Source organism: Erinaceus europaeus, chromosome 3 (assembly GCF_950295315.1).
Source record: "Erinaceus europaeus chromosome 3, mEriEur2.1, whole genome shotgun sequence".
NCBI lineage: Eukaryota > Metazoa > Chordata > Mammalia > Eulipotyphla > Erinaceidae > Erinaceus > Erinaceus europaeus.
The window spans coordinates 119,256,450-119,275,646 of NC_080164.1; the positions used below are offsets into that span (position 1 = coordinate 119,256,450).

General features: G+C 35.5%; 1 protein-coding gene across 2 annotated transcripts in view; it reads right to left on the bottom strand.

The window, feature by feature from the left end:
- UBA6 (ubiquitin like modifier activating enzyme 6) overlaps positions 1-19,197 on the bottom strand; it is a 61,608-nt gene that overhangs the window by 35,417 nt on the left and 6,994 nt on the right. For both annotated transcript variants that reach the window (XM_060187814.1, XM_060187815.1), the window contains exons 3-12: positions 17,881-17,975; positions 17,096-17,124; positions 12,239-12,330; positions 11,229-11,340; positions 9,611-9,691; positions 6,874-6,996; positions 5,795-5,918; positions 4,305-4,408; positions 2,421-2,483; positions 1,555-1,631 (exon numbers count right to left, since the gene is read on the bottom strand). In XM_060187814.1, the coding sequence (XP_060043797.1) occupies positions 1,555-1,631; positions 2,421-2,483; positions 4,305-4,408; positions 5,795-5,918; positions 6,874-6,996; positions 9,611-9,691; positions 11,229-11,340; positions 12,239-12,330; positions 17,096-17,124; positions 17,881-17,975 (900 nt within the window). The remainder of the gene's footprint in view (positions 1-1,554; positions 1,632-2,420; positions 2,484-4,304; positions 4,409-5,794; positions 5,919-6,873; positions 6,997-9,610; positions 9,692-11,228; positions 11,341-12,238; positions 12,331-17,095; positions 17,125-17,880; positions 17,976-19,197) is intronic.

Consider the following 19,197-nt stretch of genomic DNA (forward strand, 5'->3'; position numbering starts at 1 on the left):
TTTTAATAAATATTAGGTAATTTTCAAAACTAAAAAATACGGTAAAATATGTGTGATTTTGCCAATGGTAACACAAAGTACTTCACTAACTTTAAGATAACTAGTAAAACTGTGCTCATAGGGCAGGGATAGACAATATAATGGTTATGCAAAGAGACTCATGCATGAGGCTCCAGTGTCCTAGGTTCAATCTCCTGCACCATCGTAAGTCAGAACTGAATAATGCCCTGGTAAAAAACAAAACAAAGAAAAACGTGCTCAGCTAGGGCCAGCAAAATATCTTGGATATCATTCTGCTTTGCCCTGTGTGTGACCCAGGTATGATCCTGGAACCTACATTAAGGAAGCTTCAGAGCTACGGTCTCTTTCAGTTATTCTTAAAATAAATGAGGCTGAGCGATGCACCTGACTGAATGCACAAATCACATGTGCGAGGTCCTGGGCTCAAGCCCCTGATCCCCTCACTTGAAGAAGGGAAGCTTCACAAACAGTAAAGTGGCATCTATTTCTCCCTCTTAATTTTTTATTACCTTTATTTATTTATTGGACAGAGACAGCCAAAAATTAAGAAGGAAGGGAAAGATAGAGGGAGACAGACAGAGATACCTGCAACACTGCTTCACCACTTACAAAGTTTCCCCCTTGCAGGTGGGAACTGGGGGCTCAAACCCCAGTTCTTGCATATTGGAATATATATAGGAGCTCAATCAGGTAGGTATGACACCAACCAGCCTCTTCCTCCCTTCTCAATTTCTGTCGCTACAAAAATTCTAAATCATTTAATTAAAATAATGTTAATCTAAAGGCAGCATATTAAAATATTTAGCTTTATGGGGATGGAGACAGTTCACCCAGTGGAGGGCACACTTTACAATGTTCAAGGACCCGCACAGGGTTAGCTTCATGAGTGGTAGAGCACTGCTGTTGTGTCTCTCCTCTCCTCTCTCTCACCAAAAACAAAAGGGAGTTTGCCAGGAATTGTGAGAACTTGTAGGAGTAAAGTTAGAGCAAACTCATTTAAAAAAAAAAAAAAATCAGTTTTAACCATCATTAGGGCTTTTACTTCTCTGGTCTGGACACTCCAGAGAGATAGCAGAGAAAGCAGCAAAGACACTACAGCACCAAAGTTTCTTTCGGTGTAACAGGGACCATGTGCAAACCTAGCTCATGTATATGGCAATCCGGTGTAACACCAGGGGAGCTATTTTTCATCCTTTTTGTACTACTTCTGAGTTAACATATTATAAAGTAAAATAAATAAAATGGCATAGTGGAATCTTAATTCTCAGATTCTTTTATCTTAAAAAGTTGTGACTTTTGAAGATTTCAAAATGGGAAATTTCTTATTTCTCAACAGTATAATAATTTCTCAACAGTATAATTTTTTTTAATTGATCTACTCTCACAAGAAAAAAAAATCAAGTCATAAAAATGTTTATTCAGTTTGGTGTACTTAGTGGCATTGCAATTGTAGTATGGGTTATATATTTTAACTTACAATTTCTGAAATGCTGATTCAATAAGAAAAAAATTATATAAAACAAAGAACATTACCCAATATTTGGCTTGCGTCTATAATTCTCCTGAAACTGGTCCAAGGCAAGCATAGCTGAGTGAATCTGTAAAGGTGCCTATTTATAACATTAAAAGTTGGTCATTATTTATTGCTGCTCAATATGTACCAAGCACTGTCTAACACTTTTAAAACATTTCTTACTTTTAAATTTATTTTTTACAAACAGTAGATTAGTTTAATACTACCATTATCCTTATTTTACAGATAAAGAAGCTGAAGCCTGAAGAAGTGACTAGATTCAAAGCCCTGAAGCTTTATGTATATAGAAGTTGCAAGTGTGAATCCCAGGCTAGTCTTTCCTAGATTATCCATATGAAAGTTACAATAATATTAAGAGAAAAAAAACATTGGTACAAGTTCATGATAACATTTACAAAACTGGAAACAATATAAATTCTTTCCTTATCACAAATATATTCACTGCTATAAAATTATTGTTGTTGAAAAAATTATGATGCATAAAAATACAGAAAAATACATAGGACTTTTCCAACAATCCAATATATCTAATGATTCTAAAAGATTTTGGGGAAGAAATATGTAATAAATCAAATCCTATATGCCTCAGGTAAAAAATTCAGTAAGGATAGGACATTATAAGATTGAAAGAGTCTTTTAGCTATAAAAGCTTGCAAGTCACAGTAAGAGTAAGGTTTTCTATTATTTTAACAGTTTCCCATGACAGAAATTCCTACTTTTAACTCTTGGGAGTCAACTTTTATATATATAAATAAAATAATCTGACAGAAAAGTGTATGTGTGGCTACTGGTTTTTGACTATAGCATGTGTCAATTCTCATCCCCAAAGCTGCTGCTGCTTTTAAGCTAGGAAGTAATCATTTACCTCAGGCTTGCTAAGGTCAGCAATAAGGCACTTTGGATGCTTTATTTGCCTCTCCAGTGATTCCTATCAGAACAAACAAAAAACACAACAAATTATTACTTCAGGGAAAAGAAGTGATAATTTGACAAATTTTAGAGTTACTTATCAGTACTAAGATCATTGAATCACTCTCCCAAAGTTCTGAGACAAATAAGGTTAATGTCTTAATTAAAATAAGCAGTAGCTGCTGCTTTTGCCTCTGCTCCTTGTCTTACTGCCACCTTTACAAATGATAAGTACAATAAGAAAACCAGTTCCATAAAGTCATTTTTGGAAATAATGAAAGATCTGGTCCTCTCCACCTTGCCCCCAAAAGTAGTCTGAACTGTAAAAACTGTTATATAATTCTGATACCTAACTATCAGGACTTATTACATCTGGGATAACTTGTATAAATATTCAAGTTAAGACATGCCATTTTAGGGACAGCAAAATAGCACACTTGGATAGTCCTGTGGTGTCTTTGAGTAGTTTCAGTCTCTTTCTGCCTTTCTACCTTGCTGTATCTAAAAAATAGCAGTGTAGCTAAGAACTTAAAAAAAGGAGGGGGGAGAGACAGGTGGTGGTGCACCTGGTTGAGCACACGTTACAATGCTAAAGGACTCAGGCTCAAGACCCCAGTCCCCACACCTATGGGGGAAAGTTTTATCTCTAATTCTTCCTCTACCCTCTCAATTTCTGGCTGTTTCTTTGCAATAAATAAAGATAAATTAGATGCATAAATTATTTAATTAAGAGTCGGTGACAATGCAAAATAAAATGCAGGGCAGATTTGATCAGCTGCTGCATATCAGATGAGATCAGGCATGTTCAGGGTGGTATTAGCCATAGACAGCTGCTGCATATCAAACCATTGGTTTATTCTAACTTTTGGTTGGACAAAACCCTGTAACAGGCAATATGAGTAAGAGCTCCAAGAAAGAACCAAATGCCTAATAAATAAATGTCTAATAAATAATGTCTAATAGATAGCTTAAATGAAGTGTGGCTTAAGGATTTTAACTGGCAGAAGTCTTAGGTTCTCTAACACAAGAAAACTACATTATCTCTACCTGGCTCTTGACATTGTCCTTTCCAATACTATTTTACAAAAATTATTTTCTAATTCATATATATATATGTGTGTGTGTGTGTGTATATATATTCCTCATGAAACTTAAAATCTTCAGCCAAGAAGAGTAACAAATTATTCCTCTCACTTTAAAAATACAAACTGAGGAAGTCGGGCAGTAGCACAGTGGGTTAAGCGCACATGGCGCAAAGCCAAGGACCGGCTAGGCTATCCAGGTTTGAGCCCCTGGCTCCCCACCTGCAGGGGAGTCGCTTAACAGGCAGTGAAGAAGGTCTGCACGTGTCTATCTTTCTCTCCCCGTCTTCCCCATCTCTCTACATTTCTCTCTGTCCTAACAATGACAGTAACAATAACAACTACAACAACAATGAAAAACAAGGGCAACAAAAGGGAAAAAAATAGTAATATATACATATATATAAAAATAAAAATACAAACTGATAATACACACTGCTTCAACGTCAAATCTTGTAGAAAAAAATGTAAATTTTTTAGTATAGTATAGCTCTTTAATGAATCAGGAATGTATAGTTCCTTTAAAATAACTTATGCATCTACATTATTTTATGCATCGGTATTCTAGATGCAGTTTTATTTCATTTATTTACTTTTTGTTATCACTTTACTTCCTTAGGTAGAGCCCAGTTTCCTCAAAGCGGATATTAAAATTTTTTGTTCAGCACTTAACTGATAGGTTGATAGGTTAGTTGGCATCCCCCTCCTTCTACCATTCTTCTGTAAACAAGTATTTTTTAAGCAGAAAAGATACTTACAAAGCAAAATATTTTAGGTGTTTTAATTTGTACAGCTATGCCTCCATGCAAATAAGGCTCCATGTCTGTAGTATCACCAATGCTAAAGGTAAATGGCGAAATCACTAGAGAAAAAAAAAAAAAAAAAAAGACAACTATAATATAGTGATGCAGGTATCTGAATAGGAATTATTATTAACAACATGCTAATTTCTCTAAATTTACAAAATTTAGATGGTCTAGTAGAAATTATTAAAGTGTGGGCTACCAGACAGATTGTTTTTTTCAATTAAAAAGTTCTTTTAAGGGCCCGGGTGGTAATGCACTTGGTTGAGTACACATTACAATGTGCAAGGACCCAGGTTCAAACCCCTAGTCCCTCAGTGGTGAAGCAGTGCTGCAGGCGTTTTTTGTTTGTTTATTTGTTTGTTTTAAATCTCTCTCCCCCTCCTCTGAATTTCTGGCTGTCTCTATCCAATAAGTAGAGATAATGAAAAAAAAAATTTAAAGTTATTTTATGATGTACCAGGGAAAGAACTCAGTGCCTCATAAATATGAAACTAATGAAAAGTCTCAAAGGCCCTGCTTTTCTGAAAGAGAGGAAAGAGGGTAAGGACAGAGGAGACATCACAGAAATCCAAGTTTTGTCACCAAAAACACCTGAATATAGATCTAAAGAAGAATTGTAATACATTTGTAAATGACTGTTCCTCTCTGAAGGAGGAGAAAGGAGCCAAAATATCATTTTGGCACAAACTTGGGACCTCATGCTTGAGAGTCCAATATTCTATCCACTGCACCACCTTTCAAGTCATGCTCCTTTAACTTCTTGCCAAAAACTTTGCCTACGTAACTTATCGATTTTATCCAAACCGTAGAACAAAAAATCTCTTTTGAGTACTTCATTGTGACACCTCATTCAAGTCTAAATTATATTCAATGTTTTCTCTCCAAAATCTATCCCTGCAAACCTAGTAAAATGTCCATTCCATAATCTTTAATCATCTACGATATATAAAGTTCCTTCCTAAGACTATTTTAAGAGTTGCTATTTCAACTCCTGTTACAAGCTGGCAAATCAGGTCAATTTACTTTATTTATGAGAGAAAGAAAAAGAGAAGATCAGAGCATCATATATATGCAATGTCATGGACTGAAGTTAGGACTTTATTCTCTAGAGTCCAATGATTTATCTACTATGCCCCTCTGGTAACCCATGTCTTAGGTTCCTTCCAATGTCTTGCCTCTTAGCCATTGTCTCTGCATAGAAAACTCTTTTCACCACCTTCCCAAGTCAATGAAATGCTACAATTAAAGTCAAGATATCCTGCCCACCTCTACAACTATCCTGAGACTCCACAGATTTCCCTATAAACCTTAAGTGTTCCAAAAATTTCTGTGTTCTTTCTAACTATTCAACATTAAAATCTCACTTTTTTATGCCAAGAATTGAATCATGTGTGAGCTGATATGCTTTTAATAAATATAACCAAATAAACCAATCAACTTACCAGTTATCTGTTTTGTAGATCCATTTAAGCCTGTCATTCCATTAACTTCTCGAAATGTAAGGAACTGTCCTGTCTCAAGTTTATGAGGATGATTTTCAAGACAAGTAACAATGCCAGGATTACCCTAGGAAAAAAAAAAAGTTTAAGCTCCAATTCCTTTTTAGTACTGATTCCAATCTTGAAACAGATAGTGTTGTCATAAAATAAAACAATAAAATTTTCAAACTGTTCTTTCTTAAAAACAAGCACTTAACAAGCTGTCACAACATGATAATCAACTTATTTCTTCTTATGAATGTTGAAAACATAATTTCTACAGACTCCACATAAGAGTACGAATATTTTATAAACTCAAATTCCTGTGATTTACAGAATACAGTCAAAGCTACCTAATTTAAAGTTTTAAATCATATTTTTAAAAACTATGCCTAAAAGATGAGAATTCATTCTTAAAACCAAAAAAGTGAGAATGGGAGGATGAAAACTTCAAGCCAGGAAACATTTAAAACTTGCTCAATATTATAAACTAAAGAAATATTGTGTAGTTTACTTACGGGGGGGGGGGGGACTGAAAGAAACTGGCTTATCTCACCAATGATGATGATTTCAAAGTCCTGGAAATTTCCCAATTATATATAACCCTAAACAAAGCTCAGACATTGTGATACTAATTCAACCTATATAAGGCTTAAGGAAATGATCATTCTTTCATAACTGTTTAGCAAAATTGTCTTGCTGCACAATGATCTAGGAAAGAGTAGTAAAAAAAACAGCACTGAGCTAATCTGGTGGTAACTGGAAAACAAACAAAAAGAATAAAATTTAAAAATTACGACAAAAATAAATGGTAATCGCTCAACTACAGATGTTTGAAGGAATCCCAAGTACTCTTTCTAACTTAACTTTATTATAATCAAGAAATGAGTGTAATATTCCCTCATGCATTATCTTAAGCTACAACAAATGAAGTGTTGCATATTAATATTTTGCTTAATTATTAATTTCACCTTTAAGAACTATTCAAATCAATTTTCAAAAAAATCACATACATGTATAATTACACATATATACAATCATACTTGCGTTATGTCTGAAATAAAAATTTCTTTTGGTTCTTCTCCTGTAGTATCTAAGACTTCAAATTCATCTCCGAAATCACAAAACAACCGTGACCAAATTCCACATACATCTGCACTGATGAACTGTGAAATGACAAAGAAGAAGCTCATCTACTCATATAAACAAAGTAATGGTTGCAACTATCTCATACATTAGGCTTTTTCATGAAAACTTCACTTACAATTAAGTGTAACCTTTGGGATATAAAATAAATCATCAACAGGATAAATTGTGAATTGGGTTTGGGAAATCAAGGGTTGGGTATATAAAACTACTTATTGTTATAAAATTAGAGCAACGTCAGTACATTATCACTATGTAGTTCATGATTATAATTTCTAAAAATTAAAAAAAAATCACCTTTATAAAAAAAGAATGTGTATGAGACACCAGACTACCACTCAGCTCTGGCATATGGCAATATGAGAGACTGAACAGGGCAAGCCCAGTGCTATAATGCTGAGTTATCTCCCTGCCACTATATCTCCCTGCCACTATGATTTTTTAAAGATTTATTTTTATTGAGAGAGTAGTGGAGAAAACAGAGGCAGAGAGAGCAAAACATTGCTAAGTTCAGGCATATGGTGGTAAGGACTGAATCTGAGATCTCTGGGACTTTAGGCAAGCAATTCTGGTCCTCCTATGCTGAAAACTAACTTTATGGTCCCTATGATTTATAAAGATTTATCTATTTCTGTATGTGTGTGTCGGGAGGCGGGGATTAAGGTGGAAGGGCATGAGAGTAGAAAGAGATAACAGAGAGAGACACAGATACACAGCCACCAGAACACTCAGTTCTGGCATATGGTGATAACAGTGACTGGATCTGGGACCTCAGGGCTCTCCAGCATGCACATCTGATATATCACTGCTCTATTTGCATGGCCCACCTTGATAGTTTGAATAATAAATCTGCTATAATAAATCAAGCAGAATATATAAGAAACATTTTGTGGCAATGCATTATTTTATTTGAGAAAAAGACCGGAGTGCACATCAACCAAAAGCAGCAGAGATAAGTGAATACAGAATGGATCTAAAAGCTGAGAACAAAGTCAACAGTAAAAAAAAAAAAAAGCAAGGAATTGACAATGTACTTCAAATGTAAAAATTACATTATTTAATATAACCATAATTACTTTATTAGAAGGGATTGATAACAAATATTCCCCATTTTAAGAATCTTTGGAGCTGTTTTAATGTTCAATTTTAAAGGTACAGAGAGAAACTCTTACTCTGAAATGCAGCCAGTCCTATGTAAATAGTATTTTTCCTGACAAAAACTAGTCTACTGATGTTAGGTTATAGGGATATATCACATTAAATAATTTAAAACATACTAAGAATTTTTATATACTCTTGTCCAGGCCTTTACATTTGTAGCTTTTTCTCATTACTCCCCAGGATCTTATTCAAATATCAGTGTTTATCTTTCTCTCCCCCGTCTCCCCATCTCTCTTGATTTCTCTCTGTCCTATCCAACAACAACAGCAATAATAATAATGACAACAACAAGGGCAACAAAAGGGAAAAAAAAGGCCTCTAGGAGCAGTGGATTCACAGTGCAGGCACCAAGCCCCAGCAATGACCCTGGAGGCAAAAAAAAATAATAATAATAGGAGAGAGAGAACCAGATCATCACTCTGGCACATATTATGACAGGGACTGAACTCAGAAATCATGCATCCAATTCCCATGTTCTACTATGCCACCTCACTAATTCCTTAGAGATTCAAAACTTTCTGAAAATAACTCATGCATCAATTCACTTGCTTATAATATCTTTCCTTCTAGGTGATTTTCCTAAACAGGAGAATGTGTCCTATTCACTAACGTTTTTCTAGCACCTAGAACTGTACCTTCACAAAGTAGGTGCTCAATTATGTATTAAGAGAGACACCAAACATCTTGAAAAAACACCGCCAATTATACTATGCTTAGCATTAGATGGTGAAATAAATTATTTAACATTTTTCTCCATTCGAATCTTAATTCTCTATTTTGGGCAATTTTCTTTTCTAAAATACATCTTCACTATTTTTTAAATTGTTTTCTTTTATTTACTGGATAGACAGAAATCAAGAGAGGTGAGGGTGATAGAAAGAGAGACCTATAGCCCTGCTTTGCCACTCACAAAGTTTTCCCCTGCAGGTGTGGACTGAGGGCTTGAACCTGAGCCCTTGAGCACTGTAACATGTGCACTTTAACCAGGTGTGCTACCACCAGGCCCTCTTATTTTTGGCAATTTTCTATAAACCAAATTATGATCTTAGTTTCAAAAATAGGAAATGAGGTCTGGGGGTGGTGCAATAGCAGAGTGTAGGACTTGCAAATATGAGGTCCTGACTTTGATCCCTGGTCCTACATATGCTAGAGTGATGCTCTGGCTTGTTCTCTACCATTCGTCACAAATACATCTTAAAAAAAAAAAAAAGTAAATGAAATATGACACTAAAATTGAAGAAAGAAAAATATTTTGATGGTTCTATGCCAAGGAATTTATCTATTTAAATAATTTTATTGGGAGGTTAATGGTGTAGAGTACTGTTGTTGATACATGGGAGCAATTTCTCAACTCCTTGTGACAGTTTTCTGCAAAACACTTTCACCCAAGTCAAAGAGCTTTTATAAAAGCTATTAATTCCAGTAGTGAAAGTGGTTTTTCTTTGGCTAATGATTTACTAAGTACTGTTTTACCTTAATTGGAGGGCACTGAGAACGACAAAAGTCATTGATCTTCTTTTGTAATATAAGTCTGGTCTCAGTCAAGACTACACACTATTGAAAAGAAAACAAGAAATTAAAGACTAGGAAGTCCACAATCATTTTGGTAATATACAACTTAGAAGTTAAAGACTTTATATTAAGATACTGTCATGAGGTCAAGTCTGCATTATGTCAAAAACACACTTTCTCAAGTAGAAAGTACTACCCTATTGTATTTCTTTCAAAGGTTAATACTTAGAGAAGTATAAAACAGCAAAAGTAAAAACAGCAAACAACAACAAAAAACCATACAGGTAAAAATTTGGTAAAACACATTTTGTTATTTAAAATACAGTATGACTCTCAATGTTATATATATTTATACTACCCTTGTTATGTAAGTAGAAAAGGATTTATAATCAGGTCAAATTTATTCATTCATGGAGGTGTCACAATTAAAAGCAAACCTTAACATAATGAATACCTATTAGATATTTCTGCATGCCACTGTGTTAATTTATTTTACTAGTTATTGTCATGACAATACTGTCCATGCCATCAGAATATTGATTTAATGTGATGTAAGAGCAGGTAACAGGTATATTCTTAAATTTTTTAGGAGAAAAGGCATCTGGAGTTAGAGCCAATTCCTCCTATATGTGACATATGCACTCTGTCAATGAGCTGTATACTAACATTTCCCAAGAGATACACTAGTTGGCATAGCATTTACTTCTGAGACTTACAAACTTTTGTTTTATGATATTAGTAAAACCTATACATTTTGTTATTTAAAATACACTATGATTTTCAATGTTATATATTTTTATACTACCCTAGTGATGTTAAGTAGAAAAGAATTTATAATCAGTAATGAGCTCATTTAGGTGTAATATTTTCAGGCCATTTGTCCACCTGAAAAAGCAGAGGTAGTCTCTTTAGATCAGAACTTTCATTATAGATATCTATCATGTCTTTTATTTATTTTGTTATCTTTATTTATTGGATAGAGACACCAGAAATTTAGAGGGAAGGGGGTGATAGAGAGGGAGAGAGAAACAACTGCAGCTCTGCTTTACTACTTGCAAAGCTTTCCCTCTGCAGGTGGGGACTGGGGGCTCAAACCCAGGTCCTTGCACATTGTCCTTGCACTCAACCACGTGCACTACCACCAGGCCTCCTTCTATCATGAAACCTGGATACTAAATTAACAACTCCTACTTCCAAAAGTGACCAAAGTCAATAAATAGATTGCCTGTCTTCTTTTAGCTACACATTCATAGTTTGCCTCAGAGAACTCCTTAGATTATTTTATTTTAAGCCGAGGAACAGGGTGAGGAGGTTGGAGATCTTAATTACTAATAATCAATTACTAAACCACTCCTGTTTACCTATAATGAGGACTCCTAGAGAATCTCCTAATCAGAGACAGAAAGAGCTTCTGACTAGTGAATATTTGGAGGGTGTGAGCTAAGAGAGTGACATGTCTGGGAACACAAGCTCAGAGTTTTGAGCATAAATGTTTTTGTTTTGTTAGACGAGGTTAAATATTAATACTTAACTATTTTCCTGGAATGTACTGATAACATCTAATGTGATGAGTACCAACCTGGTATTTATCTAAGAAGGATAGATCTGTGGCTTCATTTATAGGGACAGATGATGATGCCACATTAACATATGGATTTAATTCTGCAATATGTTGAAGTACAGCTTCAGCCCTAAAAAAAAAAAAAAAAAAGCCTCCGTTATTCAATTGTTTATGATGTGTTCAATCTCCCAAACTTCTATACTTTGAGAACATCAAAGAATATTGACTGTAATAAAATTTCAATGGAAACAATTACTGAGAAAGAAGGAAGACACCTCTTTTTATAGAAAATGGTACGATCTACTTATGTAGCATACTGTCATATTTTATAGTAAATAGTCTCAAAATGCACCCTCAATAGTACCAAGCTCCAGGGAGTCGGGCAGAAGCACAGCGGGTTAAGCGCAGGTGGCGCAAAGCGCAAGGACTTGAGTAAGAATCGGGTTCAAGCCCCTGGCTCCCCACCTGCAAGGGAAGTCACTTCACAGTCGGTGAAGCAGGTCTGCAGGTGTCTATCTTTCCCTCCCCCTACTCCTCTCTCTGTCCTATCCAACAACAATGACATCAATAACAATAATAACTACAACAATGAAACAAGGGCCACAAAAGGGAATAAATAAATATTTGAAAAATAAATAAAATATATTTTAAAAAAAGTTCCAATCTCCTTAAGAGACCCCATTAACAAAGAAATTGGTTTCTAAGTAGCAGTGTGAATATATATATATATATATATATATATATATCTGACAAAAATAAGTTATCAAATAAGCAAGTGTTAACTTATAATCAGTCATATATGGGAATGTAAATTTATGGTGATGAGCTAAACATTTATGACTTAAATGGTGCTTTGGAGACAAAATATTTTTTCAGAGTAAAAAAAATAGTAATATATGGACTACCTCCCATCTTGGGACAGCCCATTCTTACCCTTTTGAAGAGTGTTTCTCTTACTTTACTGACCTATAATTAATATTTCTTGCTGTATGTATTCTTGTGATAATGCATCAAAATACCTTCTTTACCTGTTTCTTGTATTAATATCCTTTTCACTGAGAAAGAAGTTGGTTCCTAGATCCCACGCTTGGCATTTTTCTGTATCATGAATTGTTAGTGCCTTCAAAAAAAATAATAATAATAAAAGGGAATATATCTGTCAAAGTGAAGAACAGAGACTACTTCCATACCATTTATCTTGTATTATAAGTATATTAGATAAAAGAGAGTAGTTAAAATGCATTTGAATTAGAAGGGATATAAAGCTAGACCCCAGACCTGGAAGGTTTCACAATGGATAGGGTCTTAAATTCAAGTTTGAGGTCCTGAGTTCAACTTCTAGCATCTAATTTGGCAGAGTGATTCCCTCCCATCAACAAATAAATACTTCGTTTTTGCTATTGTTAATAGAGTGGTCTGGGAGGTGATGCAGTGGCTAAAGCACTAGATTCTCAAGCATGAGGTCCTGAGTTCAATCCCCAGCAGCACATGTACCAGAGTGATGGCTGGTTCTTTCTCTCCTATCTTTCTCATAAATAAATAAATTCTTAAAAAGAGAGAGAGTGAGAGAAAAAAATGAGAGGGAAGGGACAGAGAAAAAGAGGGGGGCAGGCAGTGGTGCACCTGGTTGAGTGTACAAGTTGCAATGCTCAAGGAAGCAAAGGGTGCAGTTGTCTCTCTCTCCCTCAACCCTCTCAATTTTTTCTGTCTCTATCCAATATAAACAAATAAAGATTAAAAGAAAGAGAGAGATGCCCGTAGCAATGCTCCACCACTCATGAAGCATCCCACATATAGGTCAGACTGGACCATGAACCCTGCACATTATGTGCTCTAGAGGTGGGCCATTGCCCAGCCCCCAACATAAACCCTTTTTTTTTCAGCTCTGGCTTATTGTGGGGCAGGGGACTGATTTTGGGACTTTAGAGCCTCAGGCATCAGTTTCTTTGCATAACTATTATGCTATTTACCCTCGTCCTACATAAATCTTTAATTAAAAAAATAAGTGCTATACTTTATTAATCTGGAGCTCTTCTTCCCAATTAATAGAAAACCTCAACATTAAGAAAATTCAAATTTAGGAAAGTAGAATGTTATAAAACTAACACATAATAATGACCTTTGCATACACAGCCCATACAAGTTCACTGCTCGTTTATTAGAGAATGATAAAAATAGTGTTTTTGAAAACTTGTAAATAAAGGGGAAAACTCTTTTGTATTTGTACAAGACACACTTTAGTGAAACCATATAAATGCTGAATGAAAAAGATTTTTCTAAAATATTATTCTAGCTTATAAATGAAGGAATAATAGAATGCAAGTAGCTACACTATCCCTAATGAAACAAGGGATCTATCTCATCATCACTAATCATGAATAATCACAAAAAGGACATTTCCTCCTATGAGAGAACACAAGATCACCTGTGCACCATTGACACAAAATTGTATTTGAAATTGATTTTCTAGATACAGTTAACAGTTTGTAAGAAATATTCCTGGGAGCTGGGCGGTAGCGCAGCAGGCTAAGCGTAGGTGGCTAAGCGTAGGTGGCGCAAAGCACAAGGACCAGCGTAAGGACCCCAGTTCGAGCCCACGGCTCCCCACCTGCAGGAGAGTCGCTTCACAGGAGGTGAAGCAGGTCTGCAGGTGTCTTTCTCTCCCCCCTGTCTTCCCCTCCTCTCTCAATTTTCTCTGTCCTCTCCAACAACAACGACAACAATAATATTAACGACGATAAGACAACAAGGGCAACAAAAGGGAAAAAATGGTCTCCAGGAGCAGTGGATTTGTAGTGCTGGCACTGAGCCCAGCAATAACCCTGGAGGCAAAAAAAAAAAGAAAAAGAAATATTCCTAACAAATACAAGGAGAATCAGAAAAGTAAAATCTAGATTAGATTAATTCAAATTTAACACATGAACTTTACCTGGATTGCTTAGAAACATGTTTTAAATGTTTTCCATTAAGGTAATTGGGAAAAATTGAGCTCTTAGGTATTTTGATTACTATCACATGCAGGATTAGAAAGTGGTACCCTAAACGATCCCTACTTACTGGTACGCAGGCCTTTTGTAACTTTCTCCTTAAGAGTAGCCTAGAGCTTACAATTGTAGTTTAATGAATTTAGCAAGGATAACAAACCACTAAGAGTTGTCTTGCTAGCATATTCCCTCTTATATTCTTGCTAGTTTACTCTGTGAAACTAGTTGCTATTAAATTGTCCCTCTGTAAGGACCATGGGATAAAGAACTAAGCATTACAGCCTGCAATGTTCCCAGCTGTGACCATGAGCTACAAGCTCAGACTCAGAGGTTACACAGGCTCTGGTGCTAAATCTACATATACTCCCTAGGTCAGGTGGATGGAGGGAAATAGTTAATTTTATCCACACAATTTTTTTTTTCAAGAATGGGAGCTATCTATTCACTGCCCTATCCAACTTTCTAGCCCTTTTCTCTATTCTGACACCATTTTCTCAGAAAATATTCTTATCCAACTTATGATCCCAAAAGATAGAGTAACACTGATTTGAAGGGATATATGCATACCTATATTCAAAGTGGCTTTATTCACAATAGTAAAAACTTGGAAACAACCAAAAAGCCTTTTGATAGATGACTGATAAACTTATGGGACATATATTTAGTGAAAATATTACTCAGCAATAAAAAGATGGTAGTGTGTCCTTTGGGATAAAGTGGATGGAATTGGAGAAGACTATGTTTAGTGAAGCAAGTAAGGAGGTGAAGGACAACTACAAAATGGTTTCACTCAAATGTGTGTGGAATATAAAGAACTGAATATACTAATGTGGAAAAAATGTCAGCCTCTATCAGACTATGGGAGAACGATAGTAGCTATCTATGGGGGTGGGGATGGGGACACAGACCTTTGGTGATGAGAGCGGTGAGAAAAAAGATAGTGATACTACCCACAGAATTCTTCAGTATTAATTGTATTTTAGCAGTTATTTTTAAAACATAAAAACTGAGGGGCTGGGTGGTGGCGCATCTGGTTGAGCGCACGTATTACAATGCGCAAGGACACAGGTTCGAGCCCCCCGGTCCCCACCTGCAGGGGGAAAGCTTCATGAGTGGTGAAGCAGGGCTACAGGTGTCTCTCTCCCTCTCTATCACCCCCTTCCCTCTTGATTTCTGGCTATCTCTATCCAATAAATAAAGATAAAAAAAAAACTAAGTAATGATCTCCATTTACTGGCAGTTGGGTGGTAGCACAACGGGTTAAGCACGTGGAGAAAAGCACAAGGACTGCTGTAAAGATCCCGGTTTAAGCCCCAGTTCCCCACCTGCAGGGGAGTCGATTCACAAATGGTGAAGCAGGTCTGCAGGTGTCTGTCTTTCTCTCCCCCTTTGTCTTCCCCTCCTCTCTCCATTTCCCTCTGTCCTATCCAACAACAATGAAATCAACAAAAACAGTAACTACAACAATAAAACAAGGGCAACAAAAGGGAATAAATAAATATTTTAAAAAAGATATACTTGATATAATGCAATTTTTTTTTAATTTCTTTATTGGGGAATTAGGTTTACATTCAACAGTAAATACAATAGTTTGTATATGCATAACATTTCCCAGTTTTCTATATAACAGTACAACCACCACTAGATCCTCTGTCATCCTTTTTGGACATGTACTCCCCCCTCCACCCCAGAGGGGGGAAAATTGTCTGCTGGTATAATGGCTTTTTTTTTTTTTTAACTCTAGGGTTATCGTTGGGACTACCACTACTCCTGGAGGCTATTTTTCCCATTGTTGCCTTTGTTATTGCTGTCGTTGTTGGGTAGGACAGAGAAATGGAGAGAGGAGGGGAAGACAGAGTGGTGAGAGAAAGACACCTGCAGACCTGCTTCACTGATTATGAAGCAACCCCTCTGCAGGTGGGGAGATGGAAGCTCGAACCGGGATCCTCTCGCCAGTACTTACACTTGGCGCCATGTGTGCTTAACCTGTTGCGCCACCGCCCAGCCCCTATAAAGGCTTTTTGTTGGTAAAAAGATTATGTATAGAAATATTTATGATCATTTACTTCTTATGTGTATTTATTGGCTACTGCCAAACTGAACTGCTAAATAAAAAATTTAAATAAATAAACTAAGAAATGATGCATTTTTACATTTTAAAAGGCACTCTTATCTCTTACAAATCAATACTAAAATACTTGAGAATGATATAATAGGAGATTTACATCAAAATGATTTGCTGCCTGGAATAACAGGTAATGAGGAGAAATGTGAAACAAACTTGTTTACAGGTATGGGATTGAATTATTGGTGTTAGGAGCAGGCCTGTGAAATTATTTGGGCTTGCCCTGCTACGGCGACCACAGATGGAACTTGTAATTCAAATCTAGGTTTTTTTCAGAACAACAGAAAGGGCTCATTTTTAAGTTGATAATTGTGTATGGTCCGTGAATATCCAAACAGCCCACTGCAGAAAAATGGCTCCCAGGCACTGATCTATGGACTGATGTTCATGTGGAGACGATGGAATAATACTTGCGTCATAGATACATGAGCTTTGTTCATACTAATTTCTCTATTTTTGTAAGTCTGAAATGTCCTATTAACAGAAACTTTGTTTTTTCAGAGACAGAGAAATTAGGAGGGCAGGGGGAGATAAGTGAAGGAGAAGGAAGAGACAGCACTGCTTTACCACTCGCTCATTAAGTTCCCCCATTTGCAGGTGGTGACCAAAGGCTTGAACCTGGCTCCCTGTGCACTGTTACTTGTGCTTTACAAGGTAAACAACACTCGCCACCCCCTTTTTAAATAAGTCAAAGTATAAATAATATTACCATTACTAATAAGAAAAGCAGCAGCATGTAATAAATAGCTTTTCTATCAAGGACAATTATAACTTACCTTAATTCCTGCAAGAACGAGATTCTTTGCTGAAGAGCAAAAAAAAAAAAATATATATATATATATTAACATTAGGAATGCATATTACATGTGTTCAAGGAGCTTGGTCACATGTCTATAACTATATAATTATATAACTATAACTGCTCAAAAATATCAGTGTCTTAAAAATCTATAGATGAAAAGAATAAAAAAACAAGATTCAAATAATCACTCTTACAAGTTTTGTATATTCTTTCAGACATATCAAGACATGTACTTGGCCATAATGAACTAATGGATAGAATGGCTAATGATTACTAATATAACACAGAGAAACAGGATGTTATTCCTTGTTTCATGTGAAAGAGTTTAATAATTTAGTAGCTTCAATAGAATCAAAACTAAACATGAACATGGTTTTGGGTTTAATTTTTTTTCACTTTTCTTTTTTTCCTTGCGTCCAGGGTGCTGGGGCTTGGTGCAGGCACTATGAATCCACTGCTCCTGGTTGCCATTTTTTGCATTTTATTGGACATGACAGACAGAAACTGAAAGGAGAAATAAGGAGAGAGAATGACAGACACCTGCAGACTTATTTCACTGCTTGTGAAGTGTTCTCCCTGCAGGTGGGGACCCGGGGGTTCAAACCCAGGTCCTTGAGCTTCCTACTATGTGTGCTTAACTGGGAGCGCCACTGCCTAGTCCCCTGTATCTAATTTTCTTTACAGAAAACAAAAGAAGTCATATTTTAAATTATGCTACTCATGAGTGTCATATAAAGTTATAAATAAAATATTACTTACCAATTTCCAAACCAAGACCACCCATGCCACTTAAGAAGACATGGGACTTGGCCATCTTTTGCATTGCTGTGTCTCCAAGAACATACCTCTGTCGACTACATGTAAAAGAATGCAAAGTAATAGGTTATTTTATCAAAATTACATATCCATTTCAAGTTTCTAACTAGCAGTCTGGCAATAGATGCTAACCAAAGACTTGTATTGTTTCATATGCAGAGTGTTTCAAATGCCTAAATGGCAAAGATTTAGCACCACAGTCCACATTCCCTCAAGGCAACACGTACATGGAGTGTAGTAGAAATGGCCCTATGCAGACAGGGAGAACTATGTACTTTTAACTCTATTCTTACTACAGTTTTCATCCTGTTCTTATTTATTACCCCTTGAATAAATAAGCATTGAGTTTGCTATCTCTACTTTAAGCCTTTTACTATAAATAGGATTTGAAGTTAAAAAAAATGACTTAAGAGTTCAGATGACTTAAAATGATCAGTTTTCAAATATTCTTTTAAATAGAAAAGCTAATAAAGTATATAAAGAACCTTGTTAAGTCATCCAACCTAAAAGTTAAGATGGTATTATCAGGATACGAAATTAAAAATATACCTGGCAATTTAAGAACACAGAAAAGTAGTAAGGTGAACAGTAAGTTTAATATACACGTACATATATATGTTGGTTTAATGTAAGCTTTCTCAATAACAGATATTTGAACTATTCATAGTATATATCAAAGTCTGAAAATGGTTTCTTGCCCAATCAGTAAAAACTGTATAAATTCAAGCTTTGTTAATTCTTCATTAATTCTTTTCTTTTCTCCTAAAAATATAAAACCTAGTTTTGTTTTGTTTTTTTTGGGGGGTGCTAATGCATAACATTTGTTTCAAATACAGACTACTCAAATATTTTACATAATGTGCTTTACAAACTATCACCTTAAAAAATATATTCACGTTTTGTCTGTTTTAGAAATTTATATAGTATTACTTTGAGTGCCTTCTCTATGTTGCTTCTAATAAAATCTGAGATTGATTCATGTTGAGGCATGAAACTTCACTCCCTTTTATTTCTGCTATAATTTAACTAATCTTCAGCTTTGGATTGTCACCAATAATGGGTGTATCAGCAGTCATATCTGGTATACATAAGGGATAATTTTTCTCTTTCCTTCCTTCCAGAAATAATCACTCTAGTGCATATATTTAGATAAGGAAATGCAGGGTTAACTTAACTAGAGAATGCCAAACTCTTTTCTAATATGGATTACTAATTTACTCTTTCTCGCAATATCTCAAGTTTTTTTTTACTTTTCAGTTT